The sequence below is a fragment of the Vulpes lagopus genome, chromosome 2, assembly GCF_018345385.1.
Source record: "Vulpes lagopus strain Blue_001 chromosome 2, ASM1834538v1, whole genome shotgun sequence".
NCBI classification, from domain to species: domain Eukaryota; kingdom Metazoa; phylum Chordata; class Mammalia; order Carnivora; family Canidae; genus Vulpes; species Vulpes lagopus.
The window spans coordinates 112,782,359-112,804,341 of record NC_054825.1 but is presented as its reverse complement, the minus strand read 5'-3'; the positions used below and the strand labels follow the sequence as shown (position 1 = coordinate 112,804,341).

The window sequence follows — 21,983 nt, the reverse complement described above, 5'->3', positions numbered from 1 at the left end:
TCGCACCGGCCTCCCACACGCCCTGCTGTGGGGCTGCGGGTTTTAATTGAGGTCAAGAATTCTGACGGGGCAGCAAGCAAAACACGGCCCTGCGTGGTCAGCACACAGCCTCCGGCCGCCTGTCCTGTCCTTGGCAAGCTCCTCCTGACCCTTCGGGGACCAGGAGCCCCCACCTGCCCTGCCCTGGCACGCTGCAGATGTCTCGTGCTTCCCGAAATGCTGACGGCTCATTCCTGAACTGTTAGTAGGAGTGGGCGCCTTCCGTGGGATTCCAGCAGGTTCTCAGCAGGCTTGGGCCTTAGAAACGCCGGAGCCAGGGGCTCTGGACAGGCCTCTCTACATTCTGTGCCTCCGTTTCCCTACTTTGCAAATGAGCAAGGCAGGCCGCCCCGGGCCACCACTCCGTTCTGGGAACAGTGGGGATGAGGGAGCGTTCGTGAGGTGCTGTCAGGGCCCACGAGGCCCGAGGGCGAGGTGCCACAGGTGTGTGCGCGCCGGGTGCCAGGGCGCAGGCAAGGGGAGGCCTCGTGACCTCTGAGCTCAGAGTCCTTCCCCCTAAGATGGGTTGTTGTCCAGGCGGAGAAGGGCCAGAGGAGAGGCTGGCAGCCGGGTGCCCTGGGTCCCCGAGGCTGTGCACACCACACACCCGCACGGGCACACCCACATGCCTACACGCACATTCACGCACGCACGTGTGCTCACGACACGCCTGCCGAGCAGGGCCCTAGCTCTGCCATCTGCCGGATGACTTCTGCGTTTTTCTATAATTTTATACCATGTTATGTATTTAAACAGCTTTATGGGGTCTGACTGAAACACTGTAAAATACCTTCCTCTTCAGTGAACAGTCTAATGCATTTTAGTAAATCTGTGAGTTGTGCAACCACCACCACGGAATGTTCCCATTGCCCTGAAACAAAACCACGTGCCCGTGGGCGGCCACAAACCCGCTTTCTGCCTCTACGGGTGCTGCCTTTTCTGGACGTTTCAGGGACTCACACAAAATGCGTGCTGTGGGCTGGCGTGTCCCGGGCAGCAGGACGTTTGGGTGTCCGTTCGCGTGCGGGCCCGGTCACGCCTTGGCATTGCTGAACGGTGTCCCTGTGCCGCTCGTGAGCCTGTGCTCTGCGGACTTAGATTCAGAAGCTCTGTTTTCAGAGCATTCTTAGCAGAGGACGAAGACCAGGTCTGCAGCGCGGGGGGAGTAGGGGGCAGCTATCGGGGGGCAGCCAGAGAGGGGCTGGCACGGCCGCAGGATGGTCGGGGTGCAGGGGGGCCGCTGCTTCCCTCACGCCTCTCCCGGCTCCTCCCCACTTTTGATGGCGTGAGCTCATCCAGAAGACAATTAAGCGTTGAGAAGTGGTGTTTATTTTGGGGCCTCGCCACATTTCTGTTTTCCCAAGGGAGGAAAGCTTTTACCCTCCCGACAAGCCTGAAAACAGTGGTCGGTGACGGGTGGGCAGGTGCGGAGGGCGGGGAGCCGGCCCTGGGGCCCGCAGAGCTGGGCTCACCTGGAGGCCGCGTGGCCAGGCCCGTGCCCTGGGACTTGCCCCCCCCCCACCCCAGGGACTTTGTGAGGCGGGTGGGCGGGGGTGGGGGTGGGGGCTTTCCATCCTTAGAGAATCCCTGGGTCGCACTCTTGGGAGGAGCGTAGGGGCTTCTTTTCCTTGTTTCTCACTGGAGTGTTTGGAGCTCATTGGCCGCAGGTCCTATAAAGCTTGCGGGGGCACCGTCACCCCCTCGCACAGCGGAGGAACCGAGGCCAGACGCATCATGGCCCTGGGCATCCGCTGCAGTGGTTCTCAGCTCGCCTTCCCCGGGGGGTGCAGCACCTGCTTCCCTCCTGCCACGGCCCAGGGGCCCCTGCCCACCGCGCCCCCCCGGATCTGGCATGTGTGTGCTCTGTGGAGTCGCCCTGCCACTGCACGTCCTCGTCGTGTGCCCACGCTCCTGGCCACGTGTCCTGTGCTGTGACGGGAGCCGTGGGGACTGGTAGTCACTGCACCACAGGCCGCAGAAACCAGTGAACCCCCTGAAATCCCGGTTGTGTTCTCTCGGGCTCTTCGCCCTCTTGAAAGGAGATGCATGTGTCCGATGATGAACAGCTTTACACCTGCTCCAGGGAGAGAAAGGGCAGCAGCTCTCAGGGGCCCGAGTCTGGGTGGAAGGGGCAGGTGGGCCACCCTCATGGGACCCCCTGGGTGGCCGGGTGACAGGAGCACCTGCTCGGCCAAGCAGAGACCTCTCCGGGGGGCTTGCTGTCCGTCCCCTGTGCTTCCGGGTCTGGAGCCACCGTTCTGCCTAGAGGGTCAGGGTTCACGGGTGGCAGCTCACCCGACCTTCACCTGTGGCAGGCATTACTCACTGTGGGGCAGGTAGCAGGTGACCCGCAGCCAGGGGCCGTGACCGGAGTTCCTGCGCTAAAGGGAGTTGGACTGTGCCTACAGGACATGTTTGTTTGGGGAACAGTGTTGCTACATGTTCCTGATTCTCTCCCCTCCAGGGGAGGGGGTGCTGGGGCCGGGGGAGGCGCCCTGATGCTGCAGGTGCCCTTCTGGGTTCCGCTTTCCCTCTGCCCCCACCTTCTCCAGGAACCTCAGGAATGATCCGGGTGCTGGCTTTTGTGTCCTCACGGGCTTCTACATGGCCCTCTGTCCTGGGCTTCGGGAAAGAGGGGGGCCGCGAGGTGGTCCCAGGGGAGCTGGGGTCACAGGGGCCAGGGGAGGGCGGGGCCGGCCTGACGCTGTTTATTTGCATTCCAGCCAACGCGTGCCCCAGCTATTTATAAACCTGGACCTTGTCCTGGCCCAGCCGCGGGCTGCCTTCTGCCTACCTTCCCAGCCAGGAGCTCAGCAAGGAGCCCGGCCCCCGGCTAACCTGCAGTGGGGTGAGTCTAGGGGTGCTGTGCTCCCCCCCTGTGGCTGGGGGGCTGGGCCGGGCCCACCGGGTGGTGATACGGAGCCCCGGGCATCCGGGTGGCACACAGGCTGTTGGCAGCTCGGCCCCTCCCCAGCCATGCCCCTGACCAGTCCCTCCCCACAGGAGGCCATGGAGGAGGCCCCGTCCTGAGAGCCTGCGTGGGGCCACGGGAGCGCCGTGACACAGCGAGATGAACGCAGAGGCCAGGGATGTCCTGGTTCTGCTGCCCACGCGGGAGCAGCTGCGGCTGGTGGTGGGGGTAAGCGTGGCGGAGACCTAGGGCTGTGGTGGCTGTGGAGGGAACAGTGGGGGTGACCGTGGGGTGACCGTGGGGGATGGTGGAGGGACCGTCGGTGGACCCAGGGGGTTGACCGTGGGGTGACTATTGGGAGGACCGTGGAGGGCACTTGTAGGGGGGCGGTGTGGGGTGTCACAGGTCCCTTCTTCCAACAAGGCGAAGATGTTAGGAAGTACGAAGTGGCGTTTTGTGGCACATTTCATCTCAAACACCAAAGCTCTGTGGCCTTGGAAGCCAGCAGGCAGCTGGTGTGGCCTTGCCTTGGTTCTGGACAAGTCCCCTCGGCCCTTCTTCCCTTTTATTCTTCATCCGCCCCACTTGGCTTCTAGCGAGGCCCCACTTTCCCAGAGCTCTCTGACGCCCCGCCTGCCCTGCGTCTCAGGGAGGTGACCCTCTTGGGCTCTTCTGCAGCACCTGCCCCCTCCCCGGGGACGCCCACCCATGAGGACCCCGCTGGCCTGGGCGTCCGCCTCCCGCGGCAGATGTAGGGGCCTCAGCCCGCCCCCCGCCCAGGCCAAAGCGGTGCCCCCAGGGCTGCCTGCCTTTGTCCAAGCTCCTGCGCCCGGGCTGGGGGTGCCCACAGAAAGATTGCGACCGTGGGTTCCCCGTGATGGGCTCCGCCACGGGCCCTGCGTGGCCTCCACCTATCCCAGCACTCAGGCCCCCCTCGCGAGATGCCGACCCCCTAACCCATCAGTTCCACGGTTCGTTGAGTGCGCCCGAGCACAGCTGACAGCCCTGGGGAAGGTGCGGCTGCAGAGGCCGGGGCGCCCTGACCTGGGGCTGCCAGCCACCTGCCCGCCACCCGCCAGACCGTGGAACCTGTGTTTCAAACGGGATCAAGATTCCCTGGAGCTTTCCTTTGAAGGCTGATGCCTGAAACTCTGCTCACAGGGCCGTGTGGCTCTTCTGCAAGCCTCCGTCAGACGATGCAGTTGCTTAAAAATCCAAGACACGTAACGAGAAGTGGCTTGTGTACCCGACTGCAGACAAACTTCCCGTGCTCACCCTCTGCATAGCCCGCTCCGGTGGATCTGCCCCCCGGACACGGGGCCATCCTGTGTGCAGCCACGACCTCCTCCCGAGCCACCCCTTCCCGTGCGACCTGTCACTACAGGGGCAGAGCGGTCCCCAGGCCATCACTTCCAGGGTGGCCCGCGGTCACGGGGAGTGTCAGCCTGCACCTGGCCCCCCTGGAGACTGGGTCTCGCTCTGTCCTCCCCCCCACCCCAAGTGAGGCTGCATCCCTAAGTAGGAGAATTGGAAGATTAGGGTCCGGGTTTCCACAGGGGTGGGGCTGATAGACAAAGACATCCCTAGGGGCATGTGGCAGGCTTGGGGGACGGAGACCCTTCGCTGTGCTTCACCTGTTGGGGTGCGTGAGGACTGGTTGTGGAGCGCTGTATGGAAAACTCCAAGCACCGCCCAGCCGGAGCCTCTGTCCCAGCTCTGAGGGTGCTGAGCTCTGGGCCCTTCCTCATGGGCGGTTAGCAGGACTGGTCAGGTCCAGGTTGGGGGGACAGGGGGTCCCTTCCAGTTCTCATCAATTGTTTGAGTGAAAAGTGGAGGGGTGTCGAGCCCCCTTAATGCAGGCAGTCTCTGGTGCGCAGGGGACCGTGCCCCTCCACCGTCAGCATCCCGCGCGCCCCCTCCTGTACCAGAAGCCCCCATGCCGAGCACCCCAGGGGTCATGCACACCGGCTCACTCAACCCTCTGCGCACGCTCCTCCTCGGTCTCATCAGTCGTATTTTACAAAGGGGACACTGAGGCCCAGCAGGGTGAGCGCTGAATGGGTGTGTGCCCTCGCAGCAGGGACCAGAGCAGGCCCTGCGGGGTCCCCTGCCTGGAGCAGCGGGAAGGACGCCCTCTCACCGGCCTCGGGCGGAAGGTCCCTGGTACACACTGCTGGCCGGGGAGCAAGTTCAGTCCCAGCGCCTCATCCTGGGAACACGGAGGGTCGGGGCCGCCTGGCCGGGGCAGAAGGAACTGCTGTTCCCCTCCACTCTCCCTCGCCATGTTTCCACTGAGTTGAGAGGGACAAGAAAACCCTAGAAGATTAGCTGAACCTGGAGACGGTGTTTTCATTTTGAGGGAAAGTGGGGTTCATGATAATGCAGCGCGAACGTGGGCGAGGCTTGGCAGAGAGCGAGAGGCGCCCGTGTCCTGCATCCTGCTGCCCACTCACGGGTCCCCTCTCCGGGCGGGTGGAATGCGCTCGGCCTGCTGGTGATGACGCACTTGGAGTCCCTCTGGACTTCTGGATTTGGGTCAACGCCAACGTTGACATCAGCAACAGAATCTCTCCAAGCCTCAGTTTACCCGTCTGGTGATGAGAGGCTGGAGCTGATGGAAGGGTGTCCCGGGGGTCCTTTGAGGTGCCTCTGACCCAGGAGCGACAGTGGGGTGGGACAGCGGCCTTTACCTGTGTCCTCGGCGAGCCGGAGGTACGCGTCACCCCTGTGGCAGGCTTGGCTCCACATCTGCCGCCAAATTAGTAGATGGAGGACACCTGAGCCAGTGTTACAGCGATTCACGGCTGCAAAGTCGAGGTGCATCATTTGACTTGAGCCGGTGGAGAGACAGGTCCTGGAACCCCTGGGGCTGCCCCGTGCCCAGTACACCCCTTCCTAGCAGAGTGCTGGGCGAGAGCCTGCAGATTCGAGCTCAGCACGCGGTTCTGTCCTGCTCCCGCCCATGGGTTTGTGTGAGGGCACCCCTCTTGCTGCAGGGATCAGAGCCTGGGTGGCCCGCGGCAGGCGAGGCGCTTGCTCTCAGAGGACACAGGTAGGGTATCCGGTGCACACTGGAGACGTGGCCTGGACCATGAACTGGGACTGCCCACCAGCCCCAGGAAATGCCGAGGACAGAGGAGCGTGCCAGGCGCTCGGAGGAAAGGCGCCAGTGGGTGCAGACGTGGGCAGCACCATGGGGGCCGGGACGGAGCAGCGGCCAGAGGGAGGGCAACCTGGCAGCAGGCCCCAGCGCTGGCCCTTTCTTAAGCCCTGATTCAAGTCCACAAAGTGTGAAAAAGTTGAATTCATGAGACAGCTGGAAATACAAACACTGGCTGGATATTTGATATTAGGAGATGGTTCAGTTTTGAGGTGTAACGAAGCACTGTCGGGGTAATGTGAAGTAGACGGGACAATGGGAGATGGGAGAGCCCGCCCTTCCCTGCCACGCAGGCGAAACACAGCTGAGGAGCGATACTGCTCAGGAATAGCGGCAGCTCCCGCCCGTGGGTGGGAGCCAGGGGGCCTCGCAGGTGATGGGGGAGGGCCGGCGTTCCCGGAGGCTTGGGGGGTCCGCCTGGGCCTGTCGCCCAGCAAGAGGCACCTGCAGGTAGGCTGAGGCAGGAAGGTCCCCCCTCTTCGAAGGCCCAAGGCTCAGATCCCACAGCCGACCTGCTCAGACTGCGGGGATCGCTGGGCGGGCCCAGTGACCTGAGAGCACCCTCAGCCCCTTCTGACTCCCAAGCAACCAGGCCCACTTCTGGGTGCCCACACCCCAGGCCTGCTTTCAGGAGTGACCCAGGTGAGGGAGGTGTACATGAGGACAAAGGCCACGGGCAATGCCCTGGGGGGCACGAGAATCCCCCCTCCCCATCTTTGGGCAGCCCCTGCACAGGCCAGGATGAGACAGTGGGCTTCTGTCCCGAGGTCAGGGCATGCTCAGCCTCCCCCGCCCTGGCTCCCTCATGGCCCTGCTGGGTGGGTGGGCACCAGGGTCCAGTGCGGGGAGGCACCCAGGGGCCTGGGTGGAAGCAGCGGTGGCCCTCCTGCTCCCGCTGGACTGTCCACCCCTTTTAGGGGCCCTGAGCCTCCGCCCACACCTTGCAGGTGCAGGCAACCGGCCGTGAGCTCTTCCAGCAGGTGTGTGACGTGACCAGCATCAAGGAAGCCCACTTCTTTGGCCTCAGCGTGGTCAGAAGTAAGTCTGCATTGCCCCAGATGACCTGCCCGTGGGGCCCACTGCCCCCCCCCATGTGGTATGGCCTTAGGGCATCCTGTGTCGGCGGTCCAGGCTGTCAGGCCCCTGGACGGTCCCCTGCTCTGCTGTTTGTGGGCAGCACCTTCCAGTTCCGGGGCTCAGACAGAAAGACGGGACCACAGGCAGGCAGCGCGACCGGGGCTGGGTCTGCAGCAGCAGCTTCTGGCTTTGCTGTTAAATTTTAATATTGGTAGACTTTCCCCAATTTGCACAGAAAGCTGAGTTAATGGGTAGCTTTACCCCCAGTTGGAGGTTGACGTCTACAACCCCCACTTTAACAATTTGCTGCTCTGTGTCTGGGTCCACAGAGGTGACACAGCCAAGGAAATAAACACGTACATAAAACCCCGCTTTCTTTGGGGGTGTGTGTGTGCCAGGGGTTAGGGTTTTACGCTCCGTAAGTGGAATTACTCCTGGTTCCTGGGACGGGGCTCATCAGCGGCAGGAGGCCCCCTGACTTCCTGGGGGGCCCCAGGGAAGGCCAAGCAGTGGGGAGCCTGCTGGGGGACTGCTGGGAGCCCCTGGCCCCTGACGCAGGCCTCATCTTCCAGGAACCCCAGGGCCCAGGGCTGGAGCTCGCTTTGCAGAGAGGGGCTCAGGGATGTGCAATGAATTCCTGAAGCCCGGGCTGGTGGGGCCTGGGGCCTGATCTGGGGAGGGAGGCAGTGGGGGGGGGGGCAGTGGTGCTCTCCCCTCCCTGAGCCGTACCGCCTAGAGCCCGTGTCCCTCTAGGGGACTTTGCCACCCCCGACGTCTCTGGTCCTGTGTAGCCTCCAGGCTCGCCATCCACCTGCCTGGCCAGGAGTTGAGAGGACAGGCTGCCACCACCTGACCCATCACGGCCCCACTGGGGCTCTGGGTGTGGGCCGCACGTGGATGGATGTGCAGGGAATGTTCTGGACTCAGGTGTCACCCAGAGACCAGTGCAGGGCAGGAAGCTGCAGATGCGTTTCCTTCCAAGTATCCCCCAGAGAAGCCAAGGCTGCCAGGCTTCCTGCCTTTAAATCGCCGCAAGGGGGCAGCCCGGGTGGCTCAGCGGTTTAGCACCTGCCTTCGGCCCAGGGCGTGATCCTGGAGACCCGGGATCGAGTCCCACATCAGGCTCCCTCTGCCTGTGTCTCTGCCTCTCTCTCTCTCTCTCTCTCTCTCTCTCTCCCCCCCCCCCCCCCCCGTATGTGTCTCTCATGAATAAATAAAATCTTTAAAAAAAATTGCCGCAAGGTGTGCTCCAGGATGGCGGTGTCCACGCCAGGGAGCTGGTCTCTGACCTTGGCTTCTGTGGTTACCCCTCTGTGGCCTCAGGAACCGAGAGGACAGTCCGTTGTCTGCAGGGAAGTAGAGGGGGGCGTGTTCCCTCTGCTCTTGGCCCCCTCTGGCATTTGAGGGTTTAGAGTAGCTTTAAGAAAAAAGGATCAGGAGAGTGTTTAGGGGCACGTTGGAAACCCCACAGGGCAGGTTGAGTCAGTGCCAGAAGGACGTGAGCCAGGCTTGACAGCAGTCGTCTCAGGACAGAGGGACTGGTTTCTGCTCTGCCCACTTTCTGTGTGCTCCCGGTTTCCTGCCCTAGTTGGGGGGAGCACCAAAGTGTGCCGTTTCCCCCGGACTCGATGGCCTAAGGCAGCCCCAAGAGTCCCCCCTGTGTGTGCTGGACAAGCAGATGGACCCTTGAGGGTCCCTGTGGCCAAGAGGCCTCATGAAGACGTGATGGAACAGCAGCGGGGGGGCAGTTAATGTTGGTGGAGGGTCCTGCCTGTAAGTGGGACGGGGACCACCTCTGGGCTGGGGTCCTCACAAGGAGGAATCATGCCCTTGGCAGGTGGAGGCAAACCCCCCTGTCACAATGGAGTCCCTGGGAGCCCCCAGTAGCTTGTGGAGCAGGGCCTGTGGCTCAGCGTCCCCAGTGTTCAGGCTGGTGGCTTTGGACCCAAATACCTGAATAATGATGCTGGGGAGTTGGAACCCAGGCGGAGACCACATCAGCTCTCAGCTGTGACCTCCGTGTGTGTGCATGTGTGTGCATGTGTGTGCATGTGTGTGCATGCGTGTGCACATGTGCATGTGTGTGCGCACACCCACGGAAGTTGTACCCTCCTCTGGGCATACAAACTGACCAGCCAGGCTGCGGGGGGCCCAGGCGGGAGTGGGGGACCCCAGGATCGGTCCAGGGTGGAGGGGGCCGGCAGGGGCTGGGGGCCGAGGGGGCTGGGGGTGGTCTTCCTGGAGGAGGTGCATTTACTCAGCGGGGGTTCCCAGACGAGCGTCTGCTGCTCCTGCCAAGCGGCCCTTCCTGGTCACTCACCTTTCCTGAGTCGGGACATCTGAGATGGCCACGCTGAGAAACGGGTGGGCAGGTTCCAGGAAGGAATTTGGGGTCACCGCCTGCCCGGCCTCCTTCTCTGCAAAGGGAGACAGTGCAGAGCTGCTCCACCCGCCACGAGCACCCAGTGCACGCCCAACGCGGCCTGTCCCTCCAGCTGAGTTGCTGGCCGCGGGGCCCTGGACCACTGCGCACCCTCCTGGTCATGGGATGGAGCCCTTCCTTTGGGGACCTGCACCTTTCAAGTGGGAGGGTCACGGAAGGTCATGCTCTGGTGACCCCATGGTTGTGAGGGGTGCACATGTTGGGGACTGAGGTCTACAGCCAACACCAAGGCAGGAGACCTCTGCATGCAGCCCGGGGGGCTGGGACAGAGACAGAGAGACAGAGAGACAGAGACAGAGGCCAAGACAGGCGCTGTGGACTCCAGGCGATGAGGGGCCGCCCTGCCCGCAGGTGGGTCTGGCCGTGAAGGACCCATCAGGGGCTGGAGGCTGCACCCCACTTGCCTGAGGCCGAGCGTGCAGCAGGCACTGGCGTGGGTGGCTCTGCCAGTCCCCTGGAGAGCCGCCTGGTGGAGCGGCCACCTCCTGACCCGGCACACGTGGTGGCCTGCTCCCCCGAGCTGTGGGCGATGTGACCCTGTGACCCCCGTGGTACCTGGGTGCGGAGGCTTTGACCAGGCCCTGCTTCCCTTAGACGACGAGTACGTGTTCATGGATTTGGAGCAGAAGCTCAGCAAGTACTTCTCCAAGGACTGGAAGCGGGACGCGCACGAGGTAAGTCAGACCCGCGGGCAGCGTGTGTCTGCTGTGTCCCCAGAGCGGTCCCCGGGGGCACAGCCACAGCCCGCGGAGTCGGCGGCCGGGAGGAGTGCTCCCGAGTGGGTGGATGACAGGCCGGGATGTCCCCTTCTGGGAAGGAAGACGACGTCACAAGAGTCCTGGAAGTGCCCCGGCTGTCGCCGCCGGAGCCAAGGTGGGGGACCCGGTGGCACCGAGTTGGGGCCTGCCTGGGTGGCCACTGCCCTCCGGCTGTGCTTCCCCCCGCAGGCCGGTGGGCGGCCTCCCGCGCCCTTCGTCACCTTCCTCAGAGTGCGGTACTACGTGGACAACGGAAGGGTCATAAGGTAAGTCGCCACAGTCCAAGGACATTCATGGGACGGAGGTGACCTTCCCGGAAACCGGGTCGTGGGCAGGGCGGGCTCTGCTCAGCGATTCGCCCTGGGAACGCGACGCCCTCCCACTCGGCTTCTCTCGGGGGGGATCTGTGCCTGTCACCCGGAAGGACTGGCCTGTCCCGCGGGGGGGGCCGCTCTAGGCCTGGGGGCAAGGGCTCGGGGCGGGTGCCCCTGGGGCCTCCTGCCTTGTGGGGCTGCTTTCTTAAGGGGTTGCCCCGGGTACCACGTGGGGACCTGAGCCACTGGACCAGGTGAGCGGGGCCCGGCCCCCAGGATGCCCTGAGCTCCTGCCGGAGGGCCAGTGACAGACGGCTGGGGAGGAAGGAGTGGGCACGTGTGGTTGTGTGGAAGGTTCTGGAGAGTGGGGAGTGGGTGGTCATTTGGAAGGTTCTGGAGAAGTGTAGATGGGAGAACTGGAAGGTGGAGGGTGGCGGAGAGTAGTGGCCCCGTGCTGTGACACCAATCACGTTACTAGTGTTAGAAGATCTGAGCCTGCTCTTGCCTGTCATGTTGGGAAATTAGCAGAAGGAAATCCGTGTAAGCTGGGTGGGCCGGGTCCCCGTGGATCCCATGGGATCCCAGCTAGCGGTGCATGAGCTCTTCTCTGGAGCACTGCCCACGCGGCCCAGGGCGTGACCTGGCCAGGGAATGAGCCTGACCTCAGCACTTCCACTCCGAGCACTGAGGCTCCCGGGCTTCTCGGCTGCAGAGGTCACCGGCCAAGGCCATCTGTGCCACGCTGGAAAGTGGCCTGTGGTGTGACAGGGACGGGAACCCCTGGGACTCGGAGAAGCTCTGAGGGCTGGGGGGGGGCAGCAGGCGGGCCCCAGGCTGTGGCGGGGCAGGAGCCGCCTCCCACCGGCACCACCTGCTGCCTTCCAGCGACCAGACGGCCAGGCACCTGTACTACTGCCACCTGAAGGAGCGGGTGCTGAGGTCCCAGTGCGCCCACCGTGAGGAGGCCTACTTCCTGCTGGCCGCCTACGGGCTGCAGGCCGACCTGGGCAACCACCGGGAGCCGGTCCACGCGGGGAGGTACTTCGAGCCTCAGGCCTACTTTCCGCCGTGGGTAAGGTCACCTGCTACTCAGCAGCGCAGTGGAGAACCTTCTGGGCCCAGGCCCTGGGGCGGAGTCCCTGGAGGCCAGAGGGGCAGGCGGGGGACAAGAGAGCAGGCAGGGACCAACAGGCCTGCGGCCCTTCCCCAGATCATCGCCAAGAGGGGCCGCGCCTACATCCTCAGGCACGCGCCGGCCGTGCACCGTGAGCAGCGGGGCCTGAACCCCAAGGAGGCTGTGCTGTGCTTCATCAGAGAGGCCTGTCGGCTCGAGGACGTCCCTGTCCACTTCTTCAGGTTGTACAAGGTCAGGCCCTGCAGGACCCGGGACTTCAGGCTGCCCCACACCTGCTCTGCCCAAGGGGCCCAGATGAGCTGAGCCCATGGGGCAGCCAGGACGTGTTGCTACCACTGGCCTGGGCCCAGGCCCTGACCCCGGGACTGGGTGGAGAGTGTCCCCACAGCCAGCCCGGGACCGGGCCCTGACCTGGGACAGGGTGGACGGCATCCCCACAGCTGGCCTGGGCCCCAACCCCACTGGCCTCCTATGGTGGGAGCTGCCCCACCTGGAGCCCTAGCGAGGGGGACCGTCTGTGGAATGGGACTGATTCTGGCATTTTCCTGCCTCAGTCTGCAGGCTGCACAGTCTGGGGGAAGCTGGGTGGAGGGCCCGTGAGTGGGGCTCCAGGAGCTCAGCTACCAGGGACGCAGAAGTTAGAGCAGGTGAAGGAGGCAGGGAGGTGGGACCAGGCCTCTGGCCTCACAGGGAAAGGGCCCTGCTGTCCGTGGCGGGACCCACCCACCGCCCGGCACAGGGCTCTGGGCCTCTCTGAGGTTCGTGTCCTCTAGGACAAGAAGGAGGACAGACCTACCATCATCCTGGGACTGACCCTCAAGGGAATGCAAGTCTACCAGGTACCGAAGAGTCCCTGCAGCGTCCTCCCTCCCCCCTGCCCCTCCTCCCTGCCTCTCCTCCTCCCCTCCTTCTCTCTCCCCCCTTCCCTTCTCCCTCCTCCACCTCCCCTGTCCCTCTCTCACCTAGTGTCTCCCCTCCTCCCCCTTCCACCTCCTTCCCCTCTTCCTCCTCTCTCACCTCCTCCCTCCTCCTCCCCTTCCCCTGTCCCTCCCTCCTCCCCTCTCCTCTCCCTCCTTTCTCCTCTCTTCCCCCTTCCACCTCCTTCCTCCTCCCCTTCCCCTGTCCCTCCCTCCTCCCCTCTCCTCTCCCTCCTTTCTCCTCTCTTCCCCCTTCCACCTCCTTCCTCCTCCCCTTCCCCTCTCCCTTCCTCCTCCCCTTCTCCTCTCCCTCCTTCCTCCCTGCCCCTCCACCTCTCTCCCCTCTTCTTCCTCTCTCTCCCTCCGTGCACCTCCCCCTCCTCCCACCTCCTTCCACCTCCCCACCCCTCCCCTCCTCTTGGAGGGCTGACTGGGTGCTGCCTCGGGTGGACCCTCCTGAGTGGCTCTCTCTCCTTTGCAGGAGGTGAACCGTGCCCCCGAGCTGCTCTATGACTTCCCCTGGTCCCACATTGGGAAGGTGGCGTTTCTGGTACGAGCTGACGGGGTTGAGGTGGGAGGGCCCAGCCCACCCTTGGACTTCAGGCCATCCCCTGAGCCCTCATCCTCCGTGGGGCCCAGCCCGAGCCCCCGCACCTGGGGCATCCAGGGCCTGGCTCTTCGCTGTAGGGCATAGTGGCCCTGCCCTTGGGAAGTGCTTCGTGGCCGCTGCCCCGGCCTTCGCCTTCTGATCCCCGGCGACCTTCGGGTTCCCTCAAGGGAAGTGAGAAGTCAGCCATAGAAACGCACCTCTGGGGTGACAGCCTCCACGTGCCCCCGCTGTGTGTCCTGGCCTCACGAGGCCTCCCCGGCCGGGCCTGGCACTCGGGCTGAGCGCAAGGACAGTGAGGCCCCGGGCAGACGCTGGCCCTGGACCCTTGCTCCGGACGGCGAAGCAAAACCTGGCGCCCCGTCCTGCAATGCGGTCAGCCCCCGGGTTGGCCAAGGCTGAGGGCGGTGTCCACCTTAGACTCGTGCCCCTAACCTCCCGCCTGCGCACCGGCTGGCTTCCTAGTTTGGGGTCGGGGCCGCTGCTTCAGACACTTCTGTCCTGTTGTTACGTGGTTTCCCTGCAGTTACCTGGTCTCCTCTGTCCAGGGGAAGAAGTTCGAGATGCGGCTGGACGGGCTGCCGTCAGCGCGGAAGCTGGTGTACTACACGGGCTGCGCCTGGCGCTCGCGCCACCTGCTGCAGCTGCTCAGCGCCAGCCACCAGCTCCACCTCAGCCTGCGGCCCGCGCTGCAGAGGCTACGGCAGCGGGAGGAGGCCGAAGGTGCGCACCGTCCACCCGCGCTCCCGACTCTCCGGGCACCAGGGTTCACCTGCGCCAGGCACAGGGCACGGCGGCTGGTGGCACCTCCACTGGTCCCATTGTGGGGCGTGGCCTCTTGGCTCCTGTGTCCCCCTCGGAGGGGGAGGAGGCAGCTCCACTCCTCCCCGGGGCGCAGTTCTAAAGATGTGGCCTAGAGACCTATTGGATTCTGGGTCAGAGTTCTCAAGGGGCTGGGTGGTTCCTGGGTCCGTGGCTGTGTGGGCAGCGGCGTGCCTCTGTGACCATGCTGCTTGCGTGCAGGCACGGCTTCGGGGTCCCTCGAGCTGAGAGCCACGCAAGAGCCCTTGGGAAACTATCACAAGGGGCACGTATCAGGAGCTTACTGGCTGAGGGTGACAGATGCCACCTGGGCAGCCTGGGCTGTGACGGGGGTACCCAGGGCCACAAACCCCTCATGTTGTGCCTCCTGGGCCTCAGCACCAGCTGACGGTGGGCGGCCACTGTTGGCAGCCTGCAGCTCCAGGAAGACGCTTATACCTACAGTCGGGGTGTAAGTGACAGGGACTGTCGGTCCTGTCCCCACACAGAGAAGGAGCGCTATCGTGAGTCCTACATCAGCGACACCCTGGACCTGGACCTGGACCCGGACTCGGGCGGCAGGGGCTCCCTGGGCAGCGGGGGCAGCAGCCAGCACGTCCCCCGCCGCCTCTCCCTTGGGTCAGCTGACAGCCGCAGCAGCTCCCACACGTCAGGCGTCAGAGAGGCCGGGGAGATGGCAGTGGACGAGCCCCGGGGTGCTGAGGCCCTCCACGTGGAGATGCCACCCTGCGGCTCCAGCTCCAGCCGGAGCGGCCACGGCATGGAGGCTGCCAGCAGAGGCCAGCCAGAGGGGGATGGCCGGGCCCGGGGAGACGGTGAGTGTGCCCCAGCCGGCCCCTGGCAGGGCCACTGCTGTGGGCACCAGGGTGATGAGCACAGACCGTCCCCAGAGAGGCTGCGGTGACTGGGATTTCCCTGCGACTCCTTCGCCCTTCCCCTGCCATGAGGTGGGCCTTGGGGTCAGGGGTCAGACAGGACGGCAGGGCCCTCTGTGGGGTGCAGCGTGATGGGGGTCCTGCAGCCTTCTCTGCAGCTGGGCACAAGAGGCTCCTCGGGGCCCCTCGTTCATCATCTGGCCATCAGGGAGTGTCACCCAGATTTTTCTGCAGCCACACGGATCAGTGAAATCATAAGATGAGTTGTAGGACCCAATGTCTGTTCAGCTCAGCCCTCAGGGGTGCTTCTGGGGCGGTCTGGGCGTGTGGGGTCCTGGAGCGCCTTCCCCGGCACCTCAGGAAGGTCCCACTGGCTCTGCTGTTCCCTGACCATCCGCAGCACCCTTGGCTGCGAGGGGCATTCGTGGGGACCAGCTGCAGGTCCCAGCCACTAGGGCCACCCAGGGCTACCCAGGGTCACCCAGGGTCACCTCAGGACACCAGGGCCAGCCAGGGGCAGGTGGTAAAGGACCACGTGGCTTCCATCTGTTTCTGTCCAAGCTCGTGGTCTGCAATCCAACGTGAACGATAATAATGATACGGAGCTTGCCCAGTAAGAGCGCGCTGTGACTGGACATCAGGGCGTTTGGTCAACCAAAGCAGCCCTGGTGCCAGTGAGGAAGGATGGGACGGTGCCAGCCGACGGGATGGGGGTGGGGAGGGCCCGGACCCTTGCAAGGCTTACGGCAGAGGGACCCTGCAGGGCTAGTCCCATGGGGGCCCCGAGGGCCGGCATCCTGTGCTGGGGCTGGGGCTTCCGTGGGCGAGGAGGAGCCAGGTGGTCCAGAGCGTGGCCTGCATGCTCAAGGCGGCTCAGACACGTCAGGGGGAGCACGGGTGACCAGGGTGTGACCGCCGCCGACCTTCCCACCACCACGCTGCAGGTCAAGGGCCCTGGAGAGGGGTGCATGGAGGCCCAGTCCCAAGTCAGAGTGAGGGTCCCCAGGGGAGAAGCTGGGCGGCGGGGGCTCATCCCACCTCTGCTCACGCCTCCTCCTGTCTCACAGCCTCTGGCCCGGAGCCCTCGGCAGTCGTGCAGGTCCCACTGATCAGGATGAGGGGCAGGTGTGCGGAGGCCCTGTACCAGGTATGTTCCCGTGGCAGCCCCAGGCTGGGCAGCCCCAGGCTGGCTCTGGCACCTGCTCTCCTGGCCCGTCTAGGCCCACCGGAGGTCCCTGGGTGGAGACCCCTGGACCTGTAGTCAGGCGGTGGGGTAGCTTCCGGGGAACAAGGCAGGCAGGGGCTGGCCCCCTGGGGTCTCCACCTTCCTGGTTGAGTGCTCAGTGGGTGGCAGAGTCCACCCCCCCACCCCGGGTAGTGAGCACTCCAGGGGCTGCTCCAGGCCCCCCTGGGGCAGAGGAGAGACCGACACCAATGGTTTGGGCAGAGGGTTCCCCACCTTGCTTGGAGCAGACCTGGGGGTGGTGCCCTGGACAGAGAGAACATAAGGCTGTGATGTGACTTCCCAGGGATAGAGAGAGAAGCCGGTGCCTTGGGCAGGGTCGGTGCCCTGGGCCCCTGGGGGTCCTTGGGCAGAGACAGTGGATAGGACATGCCCCCCAAAGGGCGATGAGACAGCCTGCATCGCCAGCGCGCTCAGCCCCTCTGCAGTGGTGAGCTCACCCTGTGGGATGCGAAGTGGCTGCAGTAGTTCGATGTGGTGGATGCGAGCTGGACCCCCACCTGGACAGGACCCCCCCCCCCCGGCGGCCGCCTCAGAGCCCGGGCACTGGACAGGCTTCCTCACACAGGAGATAGAGACAGGAGGCTCTCCTTGACTTCCGAGGACGCTTCCAGGTCTTATCCCTAAAATCATTCAAATAGTAACCAAGTCCGACAGGGGCGGGCTCTGCGTAGGGCCCCAGGGGCGACCCAGGACAGGGGAGGAGAGGGAGGAGCCGGTGCAGAAGGAGCCGCTCCCTGCCTGAGCCGTCCTGGCCCGTGTCCCTCTCCTGCCCACAGAGCTTGCACCCGTGGCGGGCACTCGGGACAGGAGAAGGCTGGTTGTGCAGACAGTGGGCCCAGCAGGGTGCAGTGAGGGATCTGGGGGCGGGGACAGAGGGGGTGTGGGTGCAGGGAGGACAGACTTGGAGCCGCGGCCAAAGATGAGGAGGCAGGGCAGGAAGCAGAACGCACTCGCACTGTCCCCCTACAGATGCCAGAGGCAGAGCCACCCCACCACAGCCTGGACCACGCACCGCCGGGAACCTGCAGGTCCACCAACAGCCTCTACCTGGTCCTGTGCAGGGAGGACCAGCTCCTGGAGGAGTTTGTGGTGTAGACGCTAGAGATGGGGCTCTGCGCCCTTGGGGCTCACCCACGCTGCAAGGCTTGTCCACGTGGCTCAGCTGCATCCACGAGGCACGACTTGTCCAATCGGGGCTCCGTCTACACACATGGCTTGTCCATGTGGCAAGTCCTGTCCACGTGGGGCTCTGTCTACACAGCACAGCTGCATCCGCCCAGTGGGCTTGGCCCACACCTCCTCTCACCTCAGGACAGCCTCTGGCCCTCACCCCCTCCTGCGCTGGAGGCTCTGGCCACGCCCTGGTTGACTGAGGCCCTCCCCTCACCTCCCTGCCCCCCCTCCTGTATGATCACCTGTCAGTGGTGTGGAGCTGGCTCTGACGTCAGGCCTGGAGGGGACCTGGAGGGTTCCACTCTCGTGCCAGCCATGACGGGTCCAAGCTCCATCCATCCGTGTGACCAGGAGGCGGAAGTCAGGGTCCAACCATGCGGTCTCCAGGCGAGTGGGGGCTGGCCCCTTGGGTAGCCCTTCCCCATCTATTCTGGGAAGGAGGACGTGGTAGCCGTGCCCACATGGTGGCGAGACCCCGCAGGTTCCCTCTGCACTGACCCCTGATGGAGGGCCAGACCACGCGCACAGCCCTGTGGGAGTCTTTGACCCAAGGCCGCAGTCACCTGTCATTGCACTGGCCACAGGCTTCCGCTAGCCCAGTGTTTGCAATCCCTCTGTGAGGTGTGGTCCCGGCTGTCACCCCAGGCCTGGCTGGTGGATGACCCCTGTCCACCTCCCACATGGCACGGACATCCCGGGAGGCACCATGCCCGAAGCTGCAGGGTCACCTGGACACCTGGTCCCTGCAGAGCTCACAAAGCCAGACAGGCAGCTGGTCAACCAGCGAAGCCATCATCTCGATTCTGACTCCTCCTCCCTCAGCCCCAAGACAGAGCCCGGTGTCCTGGTCCTCTCCCATCACAGGTCACACGGCAGCGGTGATCTGCCCACAGGGGCGGCCAGGGCTCCTGCCCTGGGACAGTGCTGAGTACCCTCTAGGGGTCCAAGACTGCAGGTGAGATGGGGTGGAGCAGGGACCAGCCCCCCGCCACCCTCTGCACCCGACCCACGCTCCAGGGCTGGGGTTGGGACTGTGTTCCCAGCTTCGCCACGACTCTGGTTGGCAGGTTCACAGCTCCTGCGGCAGCGATTTCTGGGAAAGTGTGCTTTTGAGGGACAGCTGACCTTCTCTGTGCCGTGGGTGCATCGAGAGCCCGTGAGCAAGCAGCACGGGACGGCAGGTGCAGGGCCGCAGCCGCAGCCCCAGCATGGGTTGGCCCACATGGGTGGGGAGCACTGCGACAGCCACCCCACGCTGGGAGGATTTGCATAGTTGTGCCTTCCTTTCAAAGGCAGGCTGGCTTCCCTGAGGCTGAGCCCCGCTTGCTGGTGGCCTCCACCAGTGGAGGGACTGCACGCCCCGGGAGGAAAAGCAGGGCCTGTCTTACCTGCCTCCTAGCCCCAGGTGGGCTTTGCAACCCTTCCAGAAGCCCTGAGAGCAGGGATGTGAGACGGGTAATAACCAGCCCCGAGCCGGAGGCTCCTAGTGGGGTTCAGGGCACGGGTCGGCTTGTTTGACCTGGGGCCCCTCTGGGCTCCCCCGTACCCAAGATCCGCACCCGCACACCTGCCGTCCCCTTGACCTGGAGGGACCGGCTCCTGCCTGTCTGGAGGCCCCGAGCGCTCAGCGGGCGATGGTGAGCCCACTGCCACACAGCCCTGCGCCCGTGACGCCTCCCCGTCTCTGGTGCTCGTGCTGGGGCGGCCGCAGCGACACGGGAGCTCAGACGGAGGGTGGAGCTGGAGCCCGTGTGTGCATGTGCGTGCATGCACATGGCTGGGCGGGGGGGGGGGGGGTGCGTGCACACTTGCACGGCGAGGTTGATGCCCCCCAGGCTGGGCTTTTGATCCTTTCTGTGAAAGGTGATCTTGTGTGTGTGCACACCGGGCACGTGTAATAAAGGACTGAACCCACACCTTCACACGCACGTGCACCGGCCTGCACTGGGGCGGCCGGGGGCCGGGCAGCCACGTCACACTGGTAGAGGACCAAGCTGGGAACGTTCGCCGCCGCCGGGGGCTGCTCCGGTGAACATGCGCTGTGTCCAAGCACTCCCCGGATGGGGGGCCACGGGGACCTCTCCTGCCCTGGGGCGCTCAGTTACCAAATTTGTGCCTCGGAGAGAAGCAAGGCTGCTCTGGCCTCCTTCATCTGCAGCCTGAACGGGGACGGGCCCGGGGGTTGCCAGGGGTCGCTGCGGTCACCCAGTCCCCTCACCAGATACACGTCAAGTGTCCGCCCTGGGCAGGTGCCAGCAGAGCGGGGTGCCTGCCAGGGGCAGGGGTGGTGGGCGGCCTCCCAGGCTGCCCGTCTGGCCCCTGTGTAGGAAGCACCCAGGCCCCAGGCCCCGGAGGTCACCCAGCCTGGTGGCCCCAAGAGCAAGTAGCCGAGGGAGGGGCCCCCAAGCAGGATGGCGTGAGGTCGGGGCTGCGGCTCTCCCAGGAGTCTCCAAAATCATACCAGGACCAGTCCCCAGAGCAACAAAGGGGCTGAGTCTGCTCTGAGCTCCGTCTATGGGGATCATTTTCCTTCAAAGAAGCGAGGGTACAGGAGCTCAGCCCCCAAACTGATTTGCCACGCCCGAGGAGCCAGGGTGGCAGCCAGCTGGGGGTGCTGGGCCCTGCACAAGCCAAGGCGCCAAGGCACAGGGACGCGGTGAGGGGCAGGGGCAGGGCTTGGAGGAAGGCCCTGGGGGTCGCTGCATCTGTCCCCGGCTGCCACCAGAGGGCGCCAGAGATCCGCCACAGAGGGTGCACCCCCCCCCCCCCCCCCCCCCGCCCCCTGCTGCCCCCACGCCCCAGGCCCCACCAGGCCCGGCTGTTGCACCTGCGGGAGGCAGGCCTGGGCACATCGGGGCCATGTGGCTTCTGACCAGCTACTCTGAGTACAAGCCAGGCTGCTCATCTAGGCTCCGTCTCCCATCACCCTGACCCCAGCCATCTGCGACTTGAGGGTGGCCAGGCAGGAGGAGGAGGGAGGCCAGGACCAGTGCCCTGTGTCCTTGGCAGATGGGCCGCAGGGACCGTTGGCTGACCCCGAGAAACCACTAGAGCCCGGCAGGGGCGCCTATTTCTGTCCTTCCTCCAGGCCTCATGGACAGACGAGGAAAACGATGCCAAGTGTCTGTTGTCCACTGGGTCATCTGGCTGCTGGGGCGAGCGGGGAGCACAATTAGAGGCCACGAGGGGGCCGGGGCAGTGGTCTCCAGCCCTCCCCGGTCCTGCACACCCGGAAAGAGCGGAGGCAGGAGGGGCTGGAGAGCCAAGTCAGAAGCATCAGCTTCTCCTTTTGGGTAAGATTAGGGTTTCGTCTTTCAGGCAAAACAGGTATCTTCCCAGAAAACGGGCTGGATGGTTTGTGAGAAGAGGCAGGTCAGGGCTGGTGCGCCCAAGACCATGGGTTACCCCTGCGAGGAGGGGCATGTGGCCCCCAGGGGTGCAGCGGGCAGGGCCACAGAGCAAAGCCCCCACGCACCTCCCTGCGCTACTGCCATCAGGGCTGGGAAGGACGCCCACCTGGAGGTCAGAGGTCAGGTTAGCAGGTCTACATTCACAGAAATCCTGGAAGGCTTGTTTGATGGGATCATGGGCACCCCCCCCCCCCCGCCCGGCCTTGTGACCCTGCCTACCCTGGGGTGAAGCACCAGCTGGAGCCCTGCTGTGGCACTTTGGGCGGGCTGCTCAGTGCACAGGGCCTGTCACCCTCAGGGGACCCACAGCCCGTTGCCATCATGCATCCAGGGGAACTCTGCCCTGTGGCCCCGGGGTCGCCTAGCCCAACCTCCTCCAGAGGAGCTGACCCCGTCCGTGGCCGACCGGCCCAGAGCCGAGGAGCAGCACGGGTGGACTGAGGACCGTCCAGGGGACTGGGGGCTCCCAGGAGTCCGGCCTTCTCAGGTCTACCCAGCAGCAGGGGGACCGTGAGCCCCGTCACTGTTAGGCCTGGGGCCCCATCAGCTCATGGCTGCCAGGTTTTCTAAAATGTACAAAATGAAGACGATCTTAACCCTAAGTGACTAGGACCCACGGACTCTCCAGTCAGGACTGGTTCCATTGCCCCTCGTGGAAGGGCCGTGGACGGAGCCAGAGCCTCTGGGTGCCCCCGCCGGGACCCAGCCAGGGGGAAGCAGTCGGAGGTGTGTAGGTCAGGTTTGGTGTCTGTGGGGTTCATGGGTAACTGTCTCCCTCGGGCAGGGACAGCAGGGGCCTTCAGGGTCTGGGGACAGCAGGGGCAGGCCTGTGGCCCCCCAACCCCTCCAGCCCCCTCCAACCCTCCCAGCCCCCCAGCCCCCAGTCCTCTCCTTCCCCGATCACCCTCACAGGGACCCCAGCCACCTCCGCATGGGAAGGCAGCAGGCTCCTTCCACCAAGCTGACCCACTGGGGTCTCCCGAGAGCCTCTGGGAAATGTGGGTGGCACCTTGGGGCCTCGGGCTTATGCTCTTTGCCACATCCTAGCAGTTCTGACTGGATGCTTTTCTACGTCATCGAAGGACTTCGCTCACAG

General features: G+C 64.7%; 1 protein-coding gene across 1 annotated transcript; it reads left to right on the top strand.

Annotated features, from left to right (window-relative positions):
* The first annotated feature begins 2,749 nt into the window (after nt 1-2,749).
* Nucleotides 2,750-19,393, top strand: FRMD1 (FERM domain containing 1). The gene is made up of 12 exons (XM_041744143.1): nt 2,750-2,887; nt 3,043-3,178; nt 7,058-7,148; nt 10,225-10,304; nt 10,578-10,654; nt 11,588-11,774; nt 11,913-12,068; nt 12,611-12,676; nt 13,236-13,304; nt 13,910-14,084; nt 14,672-14,998; nt 16,126-19,393. The coding sequence occupies exons 2-12, from the start codon at nt 3,110-3,112 to the stop codon at nt 16,317-16,319; spliced, it is 1,491 nt and encodes a 496-aa protein (XP_041600077.1). The 5' UTR covers nt 2,750-2,887; nt 3,043-3,109; the 3' UTR covers nt 16,320-19,393.
* Nucleotides 19,394-21,983: the final 2,590 nt, after the last annotated feature.